The 23,301-nt window shown below is 38.0% G+C and overlaps 1 protein-coding gene and 2 pseudogenes across 12 annotated transcripts in view; 2 read left to right on the top strand and 1 right to left on the bottom strand.

Moving 5' to 3' along the window:
• LOC114465681 (tyrosine-protein phosphatase non-receptor type 12-like) overlaps window positions 1-8,227 on the top strand; it is a 60,862-nt gene extending 52,635 nt beyond the window's left edge. For 2 of the 12 annotated variants that reach the window (XR_003674330.1, XM_028450842.1), the window contains 4 exons: window positions 3,636-3,760; window positions 6,057-6,110; window positions 6,716-6,782; window positions 7,725-8,227. Coding sequence is in view for 6 of the 12 variants with exons in the window: in XM_028450842.1 (XP_028306643.1) it covers window positions 3,636-3,760; window positions 6,057-6,110; window positions 6,716-6,782; window positions 7,725-7,764 (286 nt within the window). In the remaining 6 variants the exon portion in view is untranslated. Of the gene's footprint in view, window positions 1-3,594; window positions 3,761-6,056; window positions 6,111-6,715; window positions 6,783-7,691 lie in introns of all 12 variants that reach the window. The other 10 variants (XR_003674329.1, XM_028450843.1, XR_003674328.1 and 7 more) reach the window with 8 other exon arrangements.
• A 546-nt stretch (window positions 8,228-8,773) lies between these two features.
• On the bottom strand, window positions 8,774-15,804 carry LOC114465684 (WD repeat-containing protein 92-like; annotated as a pseudogene).
• Window positions 15,805-21,552: 5,748 nt separating this feature from the next.
• Window positions 21,553-23,301, top strand: part of LOC114464837 (round spermatid basic protein 1-like) — a 42,765-nt pseudogene continuing 41,016 nt past the window's right edge.

Genomic DNA, 23,301 nt, shown 5'->3' with positions numbered 1-23,301 from the left:
TTGAAGAATGGCTGGAGATGAAGGGGTTAAAAGTTGAAAAGCTGAATTTTCCAATAGAAATAAAAAAAAATGTATCAAGTCAAAAATTTTAAAAGTAACAGGAAAATTCGGAATTTTTTGATAGCTTGCTTGTCAAAATCTGACAAACGGTGTAGGAGGAGTCGGCACAGACGGAAGAAAAAACGGATGACATCCTCACTAACTACGCAATTACAATTGCAATTGACCCCAACCCTGATTAACACAGATATCTGTTAAAAAAAAAGGCGAGAGTATCAGTTCTGAGAGGAAACGGTGAAGAACAAACTTTTGCTGTTGATGTTAAATGCTGGTGTGAGTTTGGAGCGGTGTGTGCATGTTGGATGGCGGTGAAGGATTCACTTTGCATGGTACTGATCATCACACTCCTGCACGTTGGGTTGAACAGCATTTCCTGTGTGTGGCGGCGTGTGCGCTTCATGGCGGCCTTTTCTGTCACGTCTACAGCAGCCAGCAGTGAATTTAACCCTTCAGTGTGAGGAACCAGATCGCCTCTGCTCGCCGGATGATTTCTAAATTGCTTGGTTGTGAAATCTGATTTTTGTTTTTATTTTTTTATTTGTCTAAAGCAGTTTTTAGATGAAGTGATGTAAACTGGACTCAGGCTTTGCCGGATTTTTCAACTGGATGAGTTTGGTGCTTGTTGACATAAAAAATGGCATCTTTGAGTATTGGATTGAGCTGTTGGAGAGCATGAAAAGTTGGGTCAGGTCAATTTACCGGTAGGTTGTCCAGTTAACCTAACACACATTATCAACATCCACGCCAGCATTAGGAATAATGACTGATCTGAGCATTAATACAAGAAAGAAAAAAAGGGTTTTGAATCTTGTGTAAACTTCGTTCTTTGGTTATTTCATTTTAAAACCAAATCAAAATAAATAAACAGTGTGGTTATTTTGTTTTACTGATTTAAAACCAAAACAGAAAAACCAAAAACCAGATAAACTGTTTTTTAAAAACTTGTTCTGTTTGTGTGATGGGGAAATTAGAGTGAGAACTAAAGTCCGCTGCACCTGGTTTCCCTCCCCAGGTCCTGGACCAGGTCTCCTCACACGATAGGACTGTTTAGGATTTATTTCAGCAGTTTTCTGGTCCTGCTCATGTTTTCCTTTAGTGTGTGGATGTTTTAGCTCATAAAAAGCTGCTCACGTTTATGTTTTGTTTCACGGTGTTGCAGTCCAAATAGTATCCAGATAAACTGGTGACTGGGTGGACTTTTGCTCCCAGACAAAAAAGAAGCGACACATACTGGTGAATTGAAATGTTATTAATACATAAATAAATCAAAACCAAAAAATGGATGCACATGACATGTGGAACCACAGGTGGTGTAATGAATCTATTGGTGCGCCTCGTTTCTTGTGATCAACTTCTGTGTGTGTTGACGGCTGCTGTTAACGGTATTTATTACGTGCAAATTAAACATTTTACTGCCCTTAAAAAAAGCTGTAATTGTTTTTGCAAAAGTATCAAATCGTAGAAGTTCTAACATCTATTGTTCCTCACACCAGCTTCAGTTTGTTACAGTTGTAACACAACATTAGCTCTCCTGTTAAAACTCCCCTCCAGAAATATTGCAGGACTGTAGGAGTTTTTACCAATATTTTCCATTTTATTTTGAGTTCAAGCACTTTCAGGAAACTCACAACGATCGGTTGTTGTAAACGTTGCATTAAAGCCTCTGCTGACCTCATGCTCTCCCTCAGCATTTCCAATATTGAAACACAGATGCAGACTAAAAGTCCTCCTCTGCAGTCCCGTGTCGACTCGAGCTGTTTCACATTGACCTGCTTGGCTTTCTGGCACTTGTGTGTGTGTGTGTGTGTTTGGGCTCTAGCAGCGCTTCAGTTTGGGGAAAACGGTGGCAGTAAACTAATGAACGCTTGTTCAAGGACAGAAAATCTTCTTCTCACCAGAAACCCGTTGATTGCTTCTTGTTTTTCTTTCTTTTCTCACTCAAAATGTTCATAGCACTGAAATAAAAACACCCTGACTCACTAATATTAGAAATGTCTTTTTTAGTGCAAAGAAAAATTCATTTTAGCACCGTCAGTGAACATGATCCTTAAGTTAATAACAAAGAACAACTCAAAAGCTTTAGAGTAGTGAAGACCTTTAATGTAACGACTATTTTTAATGCCATAAGGTCAGACAACACACCTTGTTACAACCAAGGTGACATTTTACACTCCAAGTAGAAAGTCTCTGTGCTTAAGTTTCTGAGTTCTCACCAGTTTAGATGAATAGAAGAGTATATAATTAAGTGTTCAGGCACAAACTCTGTCATTAACGTACAGTAACTTCTCTCCTGGGAGTATTGCCCTTTAAAAGGAGATCACAGCAGGTTAAATGGAACTTTGTACAGTGATAGTCACTTCCAATTTATTATCACTCAATTCTATCATAATGAATACAGAGCAATGATACTTTAGGATCATTAAGGACGTATTTACTTCATCCATTCCAATGAGGCTGCATTAAATCCACTAGAAGCTAAAGGTCATTGTTTTCATTCATTAGTGCAGTGGTTCTCAACCTTTTCAGACCGTGACCCCGGGGACCCCCACTGTACCTTAAGGTGGTTGAACACAGACATGAACATTGAAGAAAAGTCATGTGGAGACAGGGCCATCTATAAGGTGGAATTAAAGGGGAGATTTTTGGGGTCCATCCATAAAGTCCGAAAAATAATAGTCCATTGTTCTATAAATCTGTGATAACCAATTTATTTATTCATCTGAATAATATCATCTGTTATCCAGGAAGTTTATTATTTGCGCCGTAGTATATAGTCATGATAAAGATGTAAATCCTTGTCAGAAATAAAATGGGTTAAAAGTGACCAAAAATGGTGGAAAAGGTGGTGAAATGGAATTTTAAAAACCACAGAAATTGGTTAAAACTTGCAAATTAGTGTGTCCAAAAACGCACCAAAAAGGTAGTAAAGAGCGTTCAAAGTGTCAGTATCGGAACAATTAGTTCAATAATGGCCATGATAAATCGTGAATGGGATTAAATTGGCAAAAATAAGCATGAAATATGGTAAAAAGAGGCTAAAAGTGACAATAATGGGTCAACATACAGTATATGACATTATGTGGGAAAAGTGGTGGAAAGGATTTATAAGTGCGGGAAATGAAATTGAAAGTGGGAAAAAAAAAATGTGCAGAAAAGGAATTAAAATTTGATGGAGAAGTGGCAGAAATGGGAGTAATTTGGCAAAAACGCATTAAAGGGAGCAAAAATATGACAAGAAAACGTGATAAAAATAATTCAAAATATGGCAAGTTTAGTATAGTTGCAGAAATGGGTAAAAATAAGCAAAAATTGGCTCAAATTTTTTCAGAGAATATTGTGTTTCTTGAAGGCATCTGGATCCCCTCCCAGTGTCTCGCGACCTCAAATGGGGGTCCTGACAGCATGGTTGAGAACCCCTGCATTAGTGTAACAGGATCTAATCCCACTGGCAGCGTCTCAATGAATGAACCACTCCAACATCTTTGAGTCTCTTTTTTCACTGTCCATCTTTTTGTCTTTCCTCTCGGCCAATAGTTGACCTTACTTCTCATTTGACCTCTGACCTTTTAACCCAGACTGCTGGGACAGCGACGACTCCCCTCCCCCTCTCCCCGAGAGAACCCCCGAGTCCTTCATACTGGCAACAGGTGCGTTTGGAGCCCCCCTGGGGGTCCTGCAGGGTCTGGATGGATTATGGGGGGTGAGCTTGAAGGGATTCTTTGAGGAGATTAAGTGTTTTTCTAAAGACACACACGTTGGTGTTTGTGGCTTCGTTCACGTTGAGGCCTAGTTCTGCTAGTTCTGCTCTGAGAGCCACATTAGCATGTTGTTGTGTGGGAGTAAGAGCAGTCAGATGTAAAGCAGATGGTAGAGTCTGACAGGAGCTGGAACAGGAGGAACACAGATTTCTATTTTTAGGCTCTCGGTCTCTCCTGCCTTGTAACACTGTGTGTGTCTGTGTGTGTGTGTGTGTGTGTCAGTCATCCTACAGCAAAGACAGGATTTCTATTGTGCAGGGCAACCTCTGTCTTAGGCTGTTTTAGCTAACATTTGGAGACGTGGTCCTGTGTTGTTCTACCACATCAAAGCCATTAAAAGCTTTGATTATTGCCTTTGGAAAGGCTTAACTAAAACAAAACACTTTGTTTTTCCAACACTAGATGTCAGCATTGTCTCTATAAGCTAAACAGAATGTGCACAATATTGGCAAAAACACTGGGACAGCGGTCAAATGTCCTCAGGTATGGTATATACAATCAGTGCCTTGGCAGTAAGAATGTTTCTACACACACACAAAACCTTTGTGACTTTAGATCAGCTTTAGATGAGAGATGGGAACTTCTATCACAGAGGGGGGCCACAACAGTGTGATTATATGATCAGACGGTCACATTATCAACATTTATGTCAGCATTAGGAATAATGACCATTCTGAGCATTAATTCAGGAAAGAAAAAAATTGTTTTTGGAGTCATTTTGTGGCTTTTGAAAGTCCTTTTGTGGGGTTTTGCTGTCGATTTGTGCATTTCTGGAGTCATTCTTGGTATTTCTGTTGTTTTGTGTATTCAATCATCGTGTGAATTTTTGTTGTTAATTTGTGTAGTTTTTCAGTCAATATTTGGGTTTTTGTTGTGCGCTTGTGTTGTCATTTGTGCATTTGCAGCAATTTTTGTCTTTTTTATTTTGTTGGCATTTTGATTGTTTTTAGAGGCATTTTGTAAATGTGCTGTTGCTTTGTGTGCTTTTGTAGTATGTGTATTTTTTTTAAATATTTTTGTCATATTTTGTGCACTTTTATTGGGTTTCATATATCTTCCAACTTCTTGAAACATCTGCTTTAGTGCATAACGTATTGATTTGTTGATGTCTGAGCAGAACAGAACTTGCCCAAGAGATAACGCTGTAATAAATGCAATGAGCTTACAACCTATGAATATTCAATAATTAGTGTTACTATTGTGTAAAGGGCGGCAGTCCCAAAACTTTTGGCCATGTAGTTTATTTGCACCGTTGTTGCCTGAAGTGTAAATATGATACATTAAAAATATCATTTGATGAGTGGATTTTTTGTTGCCTTTGTTTGATCATGGATGCATTTTATTTACATTGTGTCAGATTATTAGAGGTTTGGAGATTTACGAATCAGCATTGAGTGGACAGCATTGAAGCACTGAGAATATATATATTTTTTTTTTACTTTGGTTGGTTGGAAAGTTGAAATGTAAAGGTTTGATGAATGTATGATTACAGTGTGTACATGTGTTAAAGCTGCTACCCACAGTAATTTTTTTACAATATAAAATCAAATCATAGATCAATGAATCAGACATGATTTACTCCAAAAAGAAAACATTTGTTTTGATCTCCAACCCAAACACTCCATTTGACAATATTTTGTGCATTGCATTGTGGGATGTGGAGTTCCAGAAATGTGTTTTTTTAAAGTTATTTTAATTCTTAGTGTCTTTTTTGTGTGTGTGTTCCTTGGCTAGACAAGGACAGTGATTCGCTTGACACCATTTTTGTTGTTGTTTGTTTCTGGTATTCCCAGGTAGAACAAGTCTACTGATCGCTTTGATTATCAAAGCGATCAGTAGACTTGTTCTACACCTCTAGATGCCTCTGACGAAGACTGGCAGTTGACAGTCAAAGCATTCCCGGAGATAAAAGTGGGTTTCCTGAGTAACAGTTAGTAAAGTAAAAACACTTCTATGCAGGTGTTTCCATGACTCCACATCCCACGATGCAATATGCAAACATTTCAACAAACGGAGATTTCACGGTGGAGATGAAACAAAACCATGGCGCATTAATTTAAACCTTTTTCCTTTCTTTTGGGAGTAGATGATGTTCGATTCATTGATCTATGAGGCTTACGCTATGATTTTATCTAATTAAAAATTATCAGGCGTAGCAGCTTTTTAAATGTGTCTATTCTTTTGACGTTTTTCACTGTTTCTGTATTAAATTCCCTCTTCATCTCTGCTCTTTGTTAGACCCTTTGGAGGTGAAAACATCAGCCTCAGTCGAATGGACCAGCTCACATAAAGGTATAAACCAGCATTGGAGACATTTCGTTTCTGTGTTTCAGCCCCATGTGTCAGTGTTTACACACACTCGCCTTCTGTTTGCAGATGAGCTTCCTTTTGACACGATAAGGCAGGTTGCCGTCTTTTCTGAGCTGTTGGTGCTACTGCTACAAGAGAAAAATTAGCGTTTTTGCGTGTCAGTGTTTTGACAATTGTGAAATGAATGGTGCTAATTTCTTGCCTCAGTAGTTCTGCTGTGACTCATCTGAAGGTTTAACTCTCAGGGAGCCTTTGGAGTAAATAAAGCAAGACTGTGGCTTTATTGAAATTCCAGCTTAATGTCAGGCTTTAAAATGTCTGTGTAAGTGTGAGGGTTAAGATTCAATACAAGTCTTCCTGAACTGTTTGCACACAGGGTTTTTGACTATGTAAAAACGGTCCGCTGTCAAAATAGTGAGAGAAGTAGTGAGAGGAAGCCAGGCTGCTATAAATGACTAGTATATTCTGAAGACTTGGTTAATTTGTGCAGATTTGTAGCAGTCAGCACCTCATATAGGTCTCACACCCACATTCATTCTTCATGCTGAACTTCCATGTCATCAATCTTCCCGCTTCCTTGTGTGCAGACGTGTCGGAGTGCGTTAAGACTTCTCCTGGCTCGGCAGCAGCAGACAGCAAAGCAGAGCTGAGTGGGTAAGTCGGCTCTTTATCACCGAATGTTTTCCCCTCACATCAGTGGTGTCTGATTAAAATACATAAAGTGCACAAATTAAGTTGTTTTTTGGGAAATGTGCTTGTGTTGATATGTTCCGGTGTCATTTATTCAGTCAACTTTTTTCAGGAAATTTACTTTGATCTCCTGACATGTATCGACTGCCATCTGTCAGTCTTCCTCAGAGGCATCTACCGATCGCTTTCATGTGTCCTTATGACCATCGGGCGACAGATAGAACTCATTAAGACACATTAAAGTGATCAGTAGATGCCTCTAAGGAAGACTGGCAGTTGACATTCCTGAAAAAAGTTTTTACAGGAAATTTACTTTGATTTCCTGACATGTTTCTATTGCCAAATGTCAGTCTTCCTCAGAGGATCTACTGATTGCTTTCATATGTCCTTTTGAGTTATTTTTTGGCATGGGCAACTTGAAAGTTCTCTCAGGCTGGCCGCGCCCCGTCTCCCAATGGACGCATGAAATCGATCAGTAGATGCCTCTGAGGAAGACTGACAGTGAAGGCTTAAGTGTTGTTCACTATATTATGACATCTTTCGCTAAATTATGACACCTTTGGAGCTATGTTGGCATTTTTTGGGTTAGGTGGAGGGATCTGGTGGGGTTAGGGTAATGAACAACACTTAATGACTGACACCTTATTTATGCTAATGGCCGTGTAATGTCAGCCTTTATGTATAGAACTTCAAGTGAAGTGTTACCAAAGTTTGAACAAATGAAACATATTTAAGAAAAAATTAACTTGCTGAAATTAGTGTGCTTGTGGTTTTTTGCGGAGGTGCTTTGATGGGCTTACCGAGGATCTGAAAAGTATGTTGCACTTGCATTGTTGTGACTTGGAGTCCAGCTGAGAGCTCTTGTCCTTACAGGGTTCGGTAACCACTGCATTCCTTCGCCCAAAGGCCCTCGAGAACCTCCGCTGGAATGGACATGACGGACTGATCTGTGTGATGGTCCACAAACAACTCTGTCCCGTCAGGACTCAAGGACGACTCCCAGCTGATCCAACAATACCAAAAACACCCCCGACTGACTGACTAACTGCTGAACGGCCCCTCCTCAGTGCTCTGAGTGGAGCGGAAGAACAGTAATCGTCTATTTTAGCTGACTGGTTTACCTTCTCCACATGCTGGATTAGTCTGCCTATATTCCAGTTCTCATTCAAAGATATTTCCCGTTTAATTAAACTAAGAGCGAGAATTTTTTTTTTTGGCAAGAGACTATCAAATAATTCCTGACAGGCTGAATAAAAACTGTCCGGGAGGCTTTTATTCAGACCAAATGGGAAGACGATGACATGTGTTAGAAATAAGGAAATCTCTTTCATCAGAAAAGCTCCCGTGGGACTCCTAAGGTCCAACTGTCTGCTGCCATCGACTGAATAAATAACAATCTTCAAAGTGAACTTGGATAATCTGTTACCCATGATGCAACATTTTTTTGGGGGGGGGCGTGTGTTCAGGTTGCTAGGGTGATCTTTCTCTCTCTCCCTCTATCCACTATTTTCTCTGAGCTGGTGCTAAATTACAGAGTCCTGCTTAGACCCAAAGAGCTAGATCTTAAGATTAAGATCAGATTAAGATGTTAAGATTTTTCATTTCTCACCCCCCAATCATGATTTCCTCTTGTATTTATGGAGGTAGATTTGTGTCTTAATTAATCAATCCAAAAAATAAAAAATCTACAACAAAAAAATACTTGAATTAAAAAAATATAATCATGTCAAAAAAATATTTTCAAAGAAAGAAGTGTCCAAATGCAAAAAAAACAAAAAATTGAGACCCAAAAAATTGCATTTGAACACATTTTTTCTTTTACTAAAGAAAACTTTAGGAATTAAAAGCTTTGTTTATTTTTAATTGCATTTAATTGTATTTGGACCATATTATGGGTAGTATATTTGTCTTTATTTCAATCCAAAAAAAAAATTCTACCAAAGAAAAAAGTGTCAACGAAAAAAATTGTGAACATGATGAAATAATGAAACCTTAAATGGAAAAAGTCTGCAGAGGAACAAAGTAGACGAGCAGAATAATTAGCGTTCCACACGTGAGAGGAATGGAACACCCAAAGAAACGGAGAAGGAATGGATCGGTTACAGCGCTCCAAGTTTGGGGACGATTGGTCTAAGCTGGAGCAAATGCACAGGCCCCGCTTGTCGGGGCTCCAGTCCAGGCTCGTGATTGGACAGAGCGAGGTTCTGCAGGAGGTTAACGGTGCCGGCCTCGCCCGTTTCTACATTGTCGGAGTCCTTCTTGCTCCTGTGAGCTGGATACTCGTATTTCCACATGCGCAGGTTTCCGTCGCCCGCTGTTGTCATGAAGACGTCTCTGTTCTGTGGCAAATGTTTCACCTGCCAAATGGTCGACTTGTTAATCGTCTCCGAGACGGAGGCGAAGCCTTTGGTTGGATGTTGGGTTCTCAAATCGAAGATGTGGAATTTGCCCTCCAGCGTCATTGCGACCAGCTTGTTCATGTCGATGTCTTTTCTGTCAAACTCCACACAGCAAACCCCGTTTCTGATGTTGGTCTCCCATCGTAGCAACATGTTCCGTAGGTCGAAGAGTTTGACGTCCCCATTGTCAAAGCCTGCGCACACGCAGCGATCCTGATCATTAAAGGCATGCCCAAAATCGACGGTCCAGCAGTCCGTCCTGCTCTCCCCCGGCGTTGGCTCCATATTGGCCACGGGCGAGTCCTTCTGCCGAGGATCCCACACCTTCACCGTTCCGTCTCAGCTTCCAGTGACCATCTCCCGAGCACCGTCTCCAATTCCCAGTCCGCCCACACCATCGATAGCGTTAACGATCTCAGTGTGAGCCTTTGCTGTGTAAACCGGAACGCCTGGCATCTCCAAGTTCCAAATATGGAGATTTCCATCAAAGTCGCCGGTGGCTAAATGTATGTTTTGGAGAGAAGTAGCTCCAAATGTCCCACATTTTAAAGGTTTTAGTTTTATTATCTCTTTGACGAGCTTAGCTTCTCTGTGATGAACTTCTTAAATCTGGATCACTCTGGTTCCTCTGGGCGTGTCCCCCAAATACACAAGTGTGAGCTGTAAACCAAACAACAAGATATAAAGTCACAGAGGTAATGGCAGTAGAACTACTGTTAGAAGAAGAATGGCAATTATTGAAGGTATGGATCACATTAATTGAACAATGGTCCTGCAGGTGAGAGACAGATTCCACATTCAGAAATATTGGTAAACCAGTTATGTGGGATTAACCAGTAGTTGAGCCTTGAACATTGACCATCATTAGAAGTGTTAAAAAATGTGAACTGTCTGACATTGGTATTCCTTAACCTTCAGCAGTCACCTACATTGGTACTAGATACCAGGGGCCTCATTTATAACCATCTCGTACGCCCTAAAATGTTCATATTAGTGCTCTTAGTTAAAATGAATGCATGACATGAACCGTGAATACAATCCAGGCGCATGGTGGCATCAACAGTGTCAAATGCTGCAAATAATTTTGTTTTCATTTATTTATTGTCATATGTACTGCTACATTGACAAAATCTGTTCTCTGCATGTTCGGATCTTTGATTTCAGCCCTTTGAAAAGGCATGCCAAGCAGCACAATGTCATAACTCATGTTTGTCTTTGTTAGTCTTTATGCAAACTTCATTGACCACAGGTCATAAACCTGAAACAGAATGCATCATCACACTCATCAAACCCCTATTACCAGTGCTATTAGGCTGCTTTCACATACCAACAGTGTGTGCTTCTGACGACGTTCTGGTTCTGACCGTCTGAATTCAGTCGCCTTCATCAGTGCCTAATTATACAGTGCTTTCTTAGAACACGTTAACAGAGCTGTTCTAACTTATCCTCAGTCGCCATGACTACTGGGCAACATCAGTTGTTTGCATTTTAACTCAGATTAATAATAACACTAATTATTATTAATTGTCTAGACCTGTTAATTTTATCAAGCAGCCTCAGACCGAACACTGCATTTAACCCATTCCCGAGGATGATACAGTAACACTGTTAGAGTTAAGCAGCAGTCTTCACAGTGATGGCCCAGGTGAGATTCAAACTGGTGACCCTCCGATTACAAGCCCACTTCCCTAACCACTAGACCAACCACTAAACTCACATGCAGCTTGTTTAGACGCAAAAAAAACATTCACGAGCTCCTTTACGTTGATCATTTATGAATGTGGGCGTGTTAAGGGCGGCATATGAAGGGAATTCTCCTGCGCCAAATTCTAGCTGGACTGGAAATTATAAACAAAAAAGTGTGTGCAGGTAAGCTCTGCACGGTTTCATAAATCCAAATTTTTGTAGGTTTTTGACGTACCCTCACTTTTAATGTAGGTTCTACTCAATGTTTTATAAATGAGGCCCCTAATCAGTAAAAAATACCATCAAGAGTGAAGGTGAATTTGAGCATATATGCTCTGTGAGGTGGGTGAGGAGAGCAAAGAGAACTGTAACGAGACGTATATCGCTGCTATGATAGACAGAAGTCGACATCTGACCTATCAGAGAAGAGCTCTCGCAGAGCTGCAGAACGTGAAGTTGTCCACATCCTGAGTCAACTAGTGTTTACAGTTGTATGATTAGTTAGTGAAGGCTGAAATGATAGTGGACGAGTAAACCTATTTACAGCAGCAGTAGTGAACTAGTCATGGTTAACGTGTACAATAACTTACTAGTGTAGGGAAAAATAAAAATTACAGGTGGAAGGAGCATGCACCAAGGCTTCCTATTGGCTACCCAGTCCAAAATGAAACATGACCTAGTGAACATGTTGGCTCAGGAAATACAGCATATTAACTTAAACATTTAAATAGTGCTTTTATGACCGAGTAGTTCCAAAGCACTTTACAATATCAGCAGTATGTACTAACTTGATTCAGGATTATCACTGAGTTAGTCATTAAAGTTTCCAATATTAGAAAAAAAACTCACTTTGTTCATAAATATTGTTTACTGAGGACATCTGATGGTGGATCTTTAGGGGCTGTTTTAAGGTTTTTAGACCTACTTTAGTCCTTTCCAACACTCCTTCATGCAGTCACTTCTGTAGAATCTTTGATCTTAGTCTTGAGTTATCATGACTATCTGTCAACATTGAGCTGTTCTGCAAAGCTCCATTTAATGACTAAACGTGTATCATAAGCACACTTAAGCACATTGTTAGTCATAAAGGTCTAAAAAAACATTTTTTCTGTGGAAGTCATTGAACAGTGTTGCTAAAGATGAATAGCAGTGTTTGATACATTTATGGCTTCAAGAATATGAAAAAAGATGTTTTACATGGTAAACACTGCTTTCAGTTCACTAAAGATAAGAGCAATGGGTTTTGAGTGTTATAAGACGAATTAACATCAACTACTGCACAACACACTTAAAATTATGCTACACAACTCTTTCAAAATAATTCAATCAAAAAAGAGCTTCAACACTTTTTTCACTTAAATCAAAGAAAAAAGTGTTCAAATGCAATTTTGGGGTCTCTTTTTGCATTCAAACACTTTTTTCTTTGATAGAAATTTTATTTTTTTGTTTTTTGTTTTTTTTATGAAAAAAAAACTGTTGAATAATAAAGGCACAAATGTACTACCCATAATGGCCCAAATACAAAAATAGACTTAAATTAAAAAAAAAAAAAACCTTTCAATCAAATAAATAATAAATTTTAAGTGTTCAAATGCAATTTTTTGGGTTTCAAATATTTTTTTGCATTCTGACACTTTTTTCTTCGAATGAAAATATATAATTTGATTGAAGTAAATAAAAAAAGATAGAATTTTTTTTTTGGTTTTTTATATTGAATAATAAAGACGCTAATCTATCCCTACCTGTAGTATTTTATTCTGTTAGTTGAAGTGACGCAGACACTTTCAATGTATAATTTCATGCAGCACAGTTTGGTCACTGCAGTGCTCAGCAACACATATTAAAAAAAAACAGTGTTTGTTGTGGAATAGCTCTTGTGTTTACAATGGAAACGATAAAAGGCAACAAAATATCATGTATTTCTGCTTTAATAACTTCCTTTTATTCGCTGACAGGAAAAGATGGCCTCGCGTTTTAAGGAAGCGGCCATTTTTAAGTGAAATTCTACATGATGTAATGACCAAATGTGTCTGCTCAGAAAGTTCCTTCTTTTATGTTTCTCACTTCATCCGCTCATGTTTTAATTCCTATCAATATTGCCGACTCAGACCTTTTTGCAGACGGTTAACTCACAGAAAGCCTTGGTGTTTCGGAGTATGAATGTTACACCTCACCTGAAACGCTTGAAACTCTTTGCCTAATAGCGACACAGAATACAGCCATTGTTTCATAAAGAGGCAGAAGAAGGTGAATCACCTTTCTTTTTCTTCTCCCCTCATCTCTGAAATGTTCCTGTTAACAAAAGATGTAAAAAAGTCAATGCATGATGATAATTCCTCCTTTGTGTTTTTTTTTTTTCAAACTGTAAATTATTCCACTGCCCTTTTTTTTTCGCTCCTGGCTAATATTTCAGGGTTGTCTTATTTTGAAGCTTGGCATTATTTACTTGTCAGATGGATTTTTTTTTTTTAAATGGTTGTTTTATTGTGTTGGCTGAGGAAAAGCGTCGACTGCCAGCCAACCCCTGTTTCAGATTTCAGATTGTAAGAGTATTATTGATTATAATAATAGCTGTTTTTGTTGTTGTTTTTGTAAATGGTATTTTTAAAATTATTTTTGTATATGCGGTTGTCTATTGTGTCCCCAACCCATCATAACTTTGACATCATTATAATGATGGCAGTCTTTAATTTCACTTCACTTCCATCATCTTTTCTGCCTTTTTATTATTTAAAAAGTAAAAAAAAAAAAATAATCTCTATACCAACAGTTTGCGCCACTTTCTATTTATTTGTTTGTCATTCACTCACTTCCTGTCATCACTCATGTGATAGGATCTCAGAAAAGAGCCCACCTGTGCCTTTGAGCAAGACCCCGCCTCCCTCCTCCGATACTTTTTACTCCAATCATCATCACTGGCATTACCGTAAGTGGAGTGATTCGCTGCTGCTCAACACCAGTGGGACCTTTACCCTGCCATGCCCCCCCCTGCATAAAATGTTTGTATGTTGCAGAAATCAATCAGTAAAAATGAACATTAAGCAAAGATGCATCTTTTGTCTTGTTGTGATTGCAGAGATTACATGTTTACATGCATGTTTTAGTTCATCTTTGATTGATCTTCTTGCAGCCAATTTTTTGAGGTCAGGCACTGAAGATGGAGAAGAAGAACAACTGACTCAGTCTCCTCTCTGAATTATCTCACATGTGTTCTATTTGGTTGAGTTTAAGTTCCTGCACAAAGAAATCTGTTTCTCCCAATTTATATGTTAAGGTTTCATTTATTCAGACAAACTTTTACAGGAAATTCATTTTAATCTCCTAACATGTTTGGACCGCCAACTGTCAGTCTTCCCCAGTTTAAAGTTTAAAATTGCAGCTCGAAAGTTTGTTTTCATCCCCACCATAAACACTAGGTTTATTGACAATATTTAAAAAGTTTCACGGATTGCATTGTGGGATGTGGAGTCCTGTAGACGGATGCATAGATGTGCCTTTATTTAACTCTTTATGTGATTTCTTATGTTACTTCACTATGTAGCCCTTTTTTGCTCAATGTAATTTAAATGAGTGGTTTCTGGGTTCTTTTTAAAGCGTACACACGTACTAATCAAATTTAACCTAATTTTATCTAATAATTTGGATTATGGGAACACCTCCACACGCACTAAAACTAACTGACTTTGACACAGATTAACACCAGACACGAGGTAAAATAGGAAAAAAAACAGCACTGTCGCTTTAATAAGTAAAATAAATTAAGAAATAAAATAAAATCTGACTTCAGCTTTATTAATAAACACAGCAATATAAACTGTAAAATGAACCCTTGCTCACACACAAGGCAAACAAACAAAAAAGTAACACGCTTCGTGCACCACAAACGGCACAATACCCCCTACGTTGTGGGCCTGTATCAATGCTTGTGCACGTGGAGGCCTAAAACGCCACACAGAGCATGAATAAAATAAAATAAAATAAAATAAAATAAAATAAAACTCCATACCTGGTGCAAACGTGTCTTCTCCTACCAGATTAGTTCAGGCAACGAGTTAAAGCCCAGCTCAGAAAACAGCAGCTTGGCGTTCCAGGCACAGCAGGGCAAACACGATGACGTCAGGTCGTTGACGACTGGCCACAGCAGTACTATGGCAAGCCCTTTTAACATTTAATAAGATATCTGAAATTCAATTGTTACATGTAAAAATGTAATTGCAGATATCTGCAATTCAATTTTGACATGTGGCAATTCTAATTCATGATATCTACAACTCAATTGTTACATGTAACAATTGAATTGCAGATATCTGCAATTCAATTACATGTCGAAATTGAATTCTTGATATCTGCAATTACATTTTTACATGTAACAATTGAATTGCCGATATCTGCAATTCAATTTGAATGGAAGCCAATGGCACATTTTTACATGTAACAATTGAATTGCAGATATCTGCAATTCAGTTTCTACATGTCGAAATGACATTTTGACATGTTGAAATATATTTGTTACGTGTGAAAATGGCTTTACAGACATCTTGAATTAACATTTCAACATGTCAAAATTACATTTGAACATGTTCAAATGTAATTTCCACTAGTGAAAACTAAATTGCTACATGTCCGCCAGACTTATTAAATGTTAAAAGGACTGGCCACAGCAGTACTAGCAGCTCGCGGGCTGATTAAGCCACGCACAGTTTCCCAAGACTCCGTGTTATAACACACTTCACAAGCCTCGTGTTGAACCTTTACTGTGTCCTCACTCACTTCAGTCTTCGCAAAACACCAGCAGCCTCTTCTTTCCGATAAAACCACCGTATATATCATTTAAAAGTCACTGAAAACAAGGTACCTCCATCGCTGCTGCAGCAGCACGCCTCCTCTCACCAGAACAAAACTGCATCTCAACCACACCTGTGTTTCCTTCACGGACCTCCACACCGTAGGACAATACACCTTCCACAGATAAAACACAGTAATTACACTTAACATATTATAACATACTGTTCTTTTCACAATGAACATGTTTTAGACAATTTTATCATGAACCTGTAGGGAATTTAATCAAATTAAACAATACAACTCGTAAATAATCTCTTTGATATTTATAATGTTTTATGCTTCACTTGTTTTTCTTTTAATATATATACATCTTTTATCCGAGTTACAACTATTTAAGGACAATGATTCACTTAATACTGGTTTTGTTTTCCAACCTTTTACATGCTTTTTTGTTTTTGGAGTAAATTATCTTTGATATTTAAAAATGAAAATAGTATCTTTATCTAATAATAATAATAATGATAATAATAATAGGGGAGACACACCTAAATGGATCCCACAAGGTTGGGAATACTATATTGTTCAAAATGTCTTACTTTCACAATAGTAAATATATTTCCACAGATACTAAAAACCAGTGTTTTTACACTTAACGTAACATTTCAAAAGCTTTTACACAATAAAACAAGCTGGACTTTAAACTAGGGGCTGCATTCTTAATGCACTTGTGGCCAAAGAAGTGATAAAAAACCCTGTAATCTATTTGTGAGTATATGGAGAGGTTGTTGTCTCAGCAGCAGGTGGTTTCGTCTCTCTCACCTTTTAGATCCACTCTACGCACCAGCGTGTGCTAAAGTTACAATTAATCCCAGTGGGTGTCATAAACACACTCGTGCTCTCAGAAACCTGCAGGGCTTTACATCCGTATACACACAATCTACACATAAGGAGGCTCAGCAGGAGGAGGCCCGCCCTGCACTCTACTTATTTACTAGATACAGGTAGCTATGGCCACTTTTTTGCTAGGTTAATGTTAATGCTAGATTAATGCTAATGCTAGCAAATGCTAATGATAATGCTAGTTAATGCTATGCTATACTAATGTTAATGCTAATGCTAGCTAATGCACGCTAATGTTAATGTTAGCTGATGTTAATGTTAGCTAATGCTAATGTTAGCTAATGCAAGTTAATGCTAATGCTATGCTAATGCAGTGCAACACAGACCAGCACCTGAATCCTCACTTGCATTATCTTCAGGAAATGCAAATATTCTAGTTGAATTTTATATCATTCAGAAAATGGTAGTTAAGTTTTTGGCCCAAAGATGAAAATTACAGAGTGAAAGCTTTTCATTTGTACAGATTCTTACTGAAATGAAACTATTTAGTCATTTAAAAAGAATGTGTGAAACAAAAGCTATGCAAAAAAACAAATCTGTTCTCCTCAAAAGCATAACGCAAAACACTTAATAATAATAATAATAATAATAATAGTAATATATTTTATTTTAAAGTGATTTTCAGGCCACCAAAGGACACTTTACAATAAAAAAAGAATTTAAAAAAAAACAGTGCAATACAATATAAAACAGAATAATACAAAAAGAAAAATATATATAAAATAATAATTGTAAAATTTGCACGACTTCATTATATCACCTTGGCAACATTTGCCCATTTGACTTTTATCTTCAGATGCAAAAAGGTTAAAGGAAATTATTAAATAATGTAATTTTACTGAAACTGAGCGCTACATGTACCTCTTTGAATTTTCACTCAAGAAAAACTCAGACATGCTCATAAATGAAGATCCCTTAGCACTTCCTGACATGAATTAGAACTGCAGGCAACAGTTATTTGTTTTAAAGACGGCTGGTAAAGTGCCCTCTCTCCACTACTGAGTGCTTGTGAAGTCGGAGAGGTCACTTGAGAGCTAAAAGCCGAGCCTTTAAGATGGGCGAGTGCTCATTTTATGAATAATATAATCACATAATAGAGGAAAGCCTGGTGAATGAAGAAGTCAAGCCTCTTGTTACTCCAGTGTGTGTTTAATACCTCGCGTCATTATGCATATTTACTAGCTCGCTTAGTTGCTCTAAAATACAGGTATAAACAGGGTCATTCCATGTTATTTCACAAATGGCCCACACACTTTGGACAAAACAAGTTTGGATGAACAACGACTGGGTAGGTCTACGAGAGGCTCTTGACATCCGCCCATAGCATATTCATGTCAAATTACAGCCCGATTCAACAAGCATTAACGGAGGAGTCGTCATTGGAAAAATGGGCCCCCCAGGGGTCCCCTGGCCCCCCTGGCACATTTAAAGTAATAGGTCCCATTCATATGTTGGTATGTGTCAATGATTCGGTACCACCAACTGTCACAATATTTGACTCGCAAATCAATGAGAAAAAAACTTTAATGGAAATTACCAAAAAAAGGGGGGCCAAATTGTGAGAGGCATAATCGTAATCTATGTTGAATTACCTTTGAAATCATATATCACACAACTATGATCTCATAAATTTGGAAATTACCGGAAATGGGGGGTGGGCCGCCCTGGCCCCATTTCAAAAAAAGGGTTCTGAGCATCTCATCGTATACATTCATAGAATATTCATACCAAACTGCATTCCGATCTAACGAGAACTAACGAAGGAGTAGTCATTTGAGAAATGGGGCCCTCGGGGTCCCCCCTGGCACCCCTTGACACGTACGGGGTCATGGGCCCCATTTATATATTGGTATGTGCCAATGATTTGGTACCACCAACTGTTGTAATATTTGACTCGCAAATAAATGAGAATTCGACTTTCTTTTCTTTCTTTTTTTTCTTTTGGTGCCCCAAATCGGAAATTGGGGTCCAGGCGTCGATGCCTACATATCCATAAATTATAGCTACCAAATTTCAGCCCGATCCGTTCACGAATAACACAATAACAATTTAGTGAGGGCGTATGTGTTGATTTTCGTTCGTCCTTATTTTTCTTCCATTTTCACCTTCCAATATCTCAGGAACTACACCACATAGGAAACTGAAATTTGGTGTAGTATTACAGCTCCACCTACTCTCTTAGGATATACAAAAACATCTGCTATACATGCTATCTGCTGGAAATGCTAGCCCCTCAACAATTGGAAAAAGATTTGTCAGGGTTTGGGGCTGGAACATGTTTGGGCCTTCAGTAAACAACTTTTCATATGTCTCAGCTGTCTGTAATTTGATCAGCATTGCGCTATGTACACAGACTGTTCACATCACTAATGATTAGTCACATTTTTTGCATTGGTTCTTGGGTGACAGTCTTTTGAAATTTTGAAATCTGAATTTTTTTTACTATTTTCATTGGCCCATAATAACTGCAAGTGGTAATGTGAGAAAAAAAAAATCTAATATCTGTTTTAATTTATAGTATAAAAGTTACTCTTTCTTGGGATGTAAAACATTTTTTCTTTATGCGACTTCTTCATTTTTATTTTGGAGCTTGACTTTGGATTATTTCACCACTTGTCGATATTGAAAATGTCTTATATGAGGCCATTGTACCGATAGCCTCTGTGTTTTATAATCATTAATTGTTTATTAGTTTTTCACTAGTAGCATAAAAAATGTGGAATGTCCTGAAAATGTGTTGAAATGACCCAACCATTAATGAAACATCCCTATGCTTTTACTTTCTTTATTTCCACAAATGACTTCATCTCAGGCCAGGTTGCTATTATAATTAGGTCACCATCCCAAAGTGGAGTCTAACACATGATGTAATGTGTTATAAATATAGCTGGACACTGTTGGGTGTAGAGAGCAGCAGGAGGCAAAGCCATCTGATAAAAAGTGTGTTGGCATGTCATCTCATGTATAGTTTTGTCACATACAGACGAGCCAGGACATCAGACCCCCACTTCATTCAGGTTTAAATTATGAAGTAATCTCACTATGTTTGCAGACAGTTGTAACGTTAGCAGCTGCTGGAGTCGTCACCCTCTGAAAAGGCCTTATAAATGAGAAGCCTGCCAGTCTGATTGAAGGAAGTGTTTCTCATCTGGGAAAATCTAAATATAAACGGTGCAGAAGGATCCACAGCTTGGTATAATGATGTGTGCGTACGGAGGAGGGAGGGTGAAGAAAGATGGTGCATTTATGCCTTTAATGGGAATCCTGCCACCATGTGCCCTCTACATGTTCTTCAGTGTGGTGATGGAAAGAACAACTACTGTTGGGAAATGATGACCCTGAAGGATGCAAACAGCAAGGAACAAAGCTTTTTCTAGATTTGATATGTTGTTTGGGCCCCCCAGTTTGTGTAACTAGAGATTCCTAATAGAGAGTTTTCACCTTTGTCACGTTCTGGGCAGTAAACTGGATGGGCAGCCATATTGGAGGCACTCGGAGGTAAACACTGCAATGGATAAATGTCTGAAACCACAGAAAAGCTTCGCAAAATGTGTTATAGATACGGATATGGTCCACAGGAAAGGGCACAATATTCGGAAATGTTAGGGTTTATTGGTGGTGCAGATCCATACGAGTCGGCTCCCTCGTCTTGACGACTCGGAGAGTCTTCCGTCTATTGCGTATCCTGATATCGTCAACTCCCTGGTTTAAACCCTAACCCAATCTGGGTCATCCTTTTGATAAAGGTCAGACCTTTTACCTGGAATGCAATGAGAGATACAGCACATTTTAGCTCTACATTTTTAACAACTGTGTTCTTTATTTCTGTTTGATTTTAAAAAAATAAATAAATTATTTGATTGAATAATAAAAACACAAATGTATTGAGGTAGATTTGTGTCTTTATTATTCAATCAAAAAAATACAGAAAATAATTAGACTTTTTAATCCAAAAAAGTTTACTTCAATCAAAAATAATTAAAAATTGTTCAAATCCAAAAAAATAAATTTGAAACCCAAATAACTGAGCACTTTTTTTTGATTAAAAATATTTATTTTTGATTGAAGTAAACTTTTTTCAATTGAAAAAGTTTTTATTGATTGAATAATAAAGACACAAATCGACCTCCAAACGGATGTACTACCCATAATATGGCCCAAATACAAACAAGATGACTTCAATAAAAATAAAATAAAACCTTTTCAATCAAAACAAAAGTTTACTTCAATCAAAAAAACAAAACAAAAAAAAAACCGTTTCAATCAAAACATTTTTTTTTAAATCAAATTAAAAAGTGTTCAAAAGCAATTATTTGGGTGTCAAATATTTATTTTGCATTTGAACACTTTTTCTTTGATTGAAAATATTTATTTTTGATTGATGTAAAAAATTTTATTGAAAAGGTTTTTACTGATTGAAGTGATTTTTTTTATATATATATATATATATTTTTTTTTTTTGAAAAGTTTTTTTTTCTTGAGTGAATAATAACGACACAAATCCACCTCCACACTAATGTATTACCCATAATATAGTCCAAATACATTTTTTTTTAAAAAAGTTTTTTTTTAATTTTTTTTTAAATCAATAGAAAAAAAAGTGTTCAGATGCAATTATTTGAGTCTCAAATATTTTTTTTTTTTTGCATTTGAACACTTTTTCTTAAAAAATTTAATTTTGATCTTCTTTTTGATTGATTTTTTTATTGCAATGATTTTTCTTTTGATTGAATTTTTTTTTCTTCTTTTGATTGAGCATTTTTTGTTTAAAATGTAATAATAAAGACATAAATCTTCCTCCATATGAAGACAGCTGACCCAACATTTATGGCGATATTATTTGCAGTTTCCCGGTTAAATTAGCCCCGCCTCTACATGATTTTCCCTGTCAATCAAATCAAGCTCCTCCCCCTGTGCACTCGTGTCACTCATGTCGTGGCTCCACCCCCTCCTGCACAGAGCAGAAAAAACAGCAGTGGCAGCGGTGGCCGTTATAGAGAGTAAACACAGAGGAGCCTCAAGATGGCTGACACGCAGGGCTCTGTTCAGCCCGGAGCTACTGCCGCCGCTGCTGCCTTTACCTCCAGCAAACCGTCGCTTTCTAAACCGGCCGAGGCAAAGACAGCTCCGGATAACCGCTCCCAGTCTTCCCAGGATTTAACTCCACCACCGCCGCCCAAGAAGGTCCGAGCGGAGGATAGGAGCGTCAAACCCAGGAAAGACAAACTCCAGCCGCCGCAGAGTTACGGCAGTGGCGAGGCTGTGTGGAGCTTCAGCCCGGGAAAGACGAACAGCGGCGGAAATAATACCTCCACCGCGGCTTCTTCCTGCTCCTCCGGAGGGTCCCAGACCCCGAGCGGCTTCCACAAAGTCCTGAAGCAGAGCGACTTCTTCCTCCACAGAGCTCCTAAACTCAAAGCCCTGGGTTCCCCTTCCAAAGCCCGGAATCCGGAGAAAAAGAAACACAAAGTGCTGCTCAGCAACAACGACACCCGGAGGTTTAGCAGCACTTCTACGGTGAAGGGGCACAACGGGCAGGTCGTTTTACCAACACAAGGTAGGCCTTTATTACAATGTTTACCCTCTTTATTTACAAGTTTATCTATAACCAAGATGAAGTTGTACACTCAGTCAAACATGTGGCCCTGGGTCTGCGGTCCAGACCTGATCATGTTCAGTAAATACGCTCCTCAGCCTGGTACGATGTGTTCAAACTGGGTTAAATCCAGTTCAGCGGTTGTAAATCCTCGTGTGATCGGTGTTACTTATGTTGCGCACTTTCGTGGCTTTTTATGCCCACATGTAAACCATGTTTTAATATATTTATATATGCTGCACAGCGATGCTAAAATAACTCCAGCTTATTGTGACACAGAGCAGGATTGTCTACACGGAATCATTAACATCGTCACATACAAGTCATGTAAATACATCGTTTTAATCGTAAGTATTTCTACCTCCGAGGCTTCGCTTTCGCTGTCATAAAAACATGACAGCCGCCCGCCATTATAGGCTAAGTGTTGTTTTGGTAGAGCACCACGCCCCCCTCACTAACCCCAGGCTGATGTATGGGAAACACACGCATTCACATCATCATACCAGTCCTTTTTCAGTCGATCCACCTGTCTCAAGGTGCCACTGGTAAAGTCATTGAACAAAACATTTATAAAATATGTAATGCTACTTTTATTAATCAGACTAATCCCAAATCATTAGATTTCCTTACATATATGCAATAATCATTGGTGTAAAGAAGCACTGCTACTTGATTGAAATTGTACTCGAGTATAAGTAGGTCATACATAAAATACTCAAGTACAAGTAAAAAGTAGCTCAATTAACTAGTACTTAAAGTAAAAAGTTTCTAGTTACTTTCTTCCCCCCTCCCCCATGTTTATTTTTCGTAATACATCTTGGCACACGGTAAACATCTCATGTATGAAGATAAAAAGGAAGAGACCAGATCTACTGATCTAATGTATCTGTATAAAATAAAAGTGTGCAATTATTTTTTTAAATAGAATAACACCAATGAATTCAAAACAGTCCAAAACAGAAACTGCATTTTCATTTAAAAAGTGTTTTTTAGCCCCTTCGCACAAGTGAAAGACTCTCTCAAAGCTTAAAAAATTGATTTTTAAAATAATTTAAATTAATTTTTAATTAAAAAAAATAATAATAATAATAATTATGAGATTCTATTGGCCTGCATC

The sequence above is a fragment of the Gouania willdenowi genome, chromosome 6, assembly GCF_900634775.1.
Source record: "Gouania willdenowi chromosome 6, fGouWil2.1, whole genome shotgun sequence".
In the NCBI taxonomy this organism is placed as follows: Eukaryota; Metazoa; Chordata; class Actinopteri; order Blenniiformes; family Gobiesocidae; genus Gouania; species Gouania willdenowi.
Note: the sequence above shows the minus strand (reverse complement) of the source record. Positions and strands in the feature narration are given on the sequence as shown.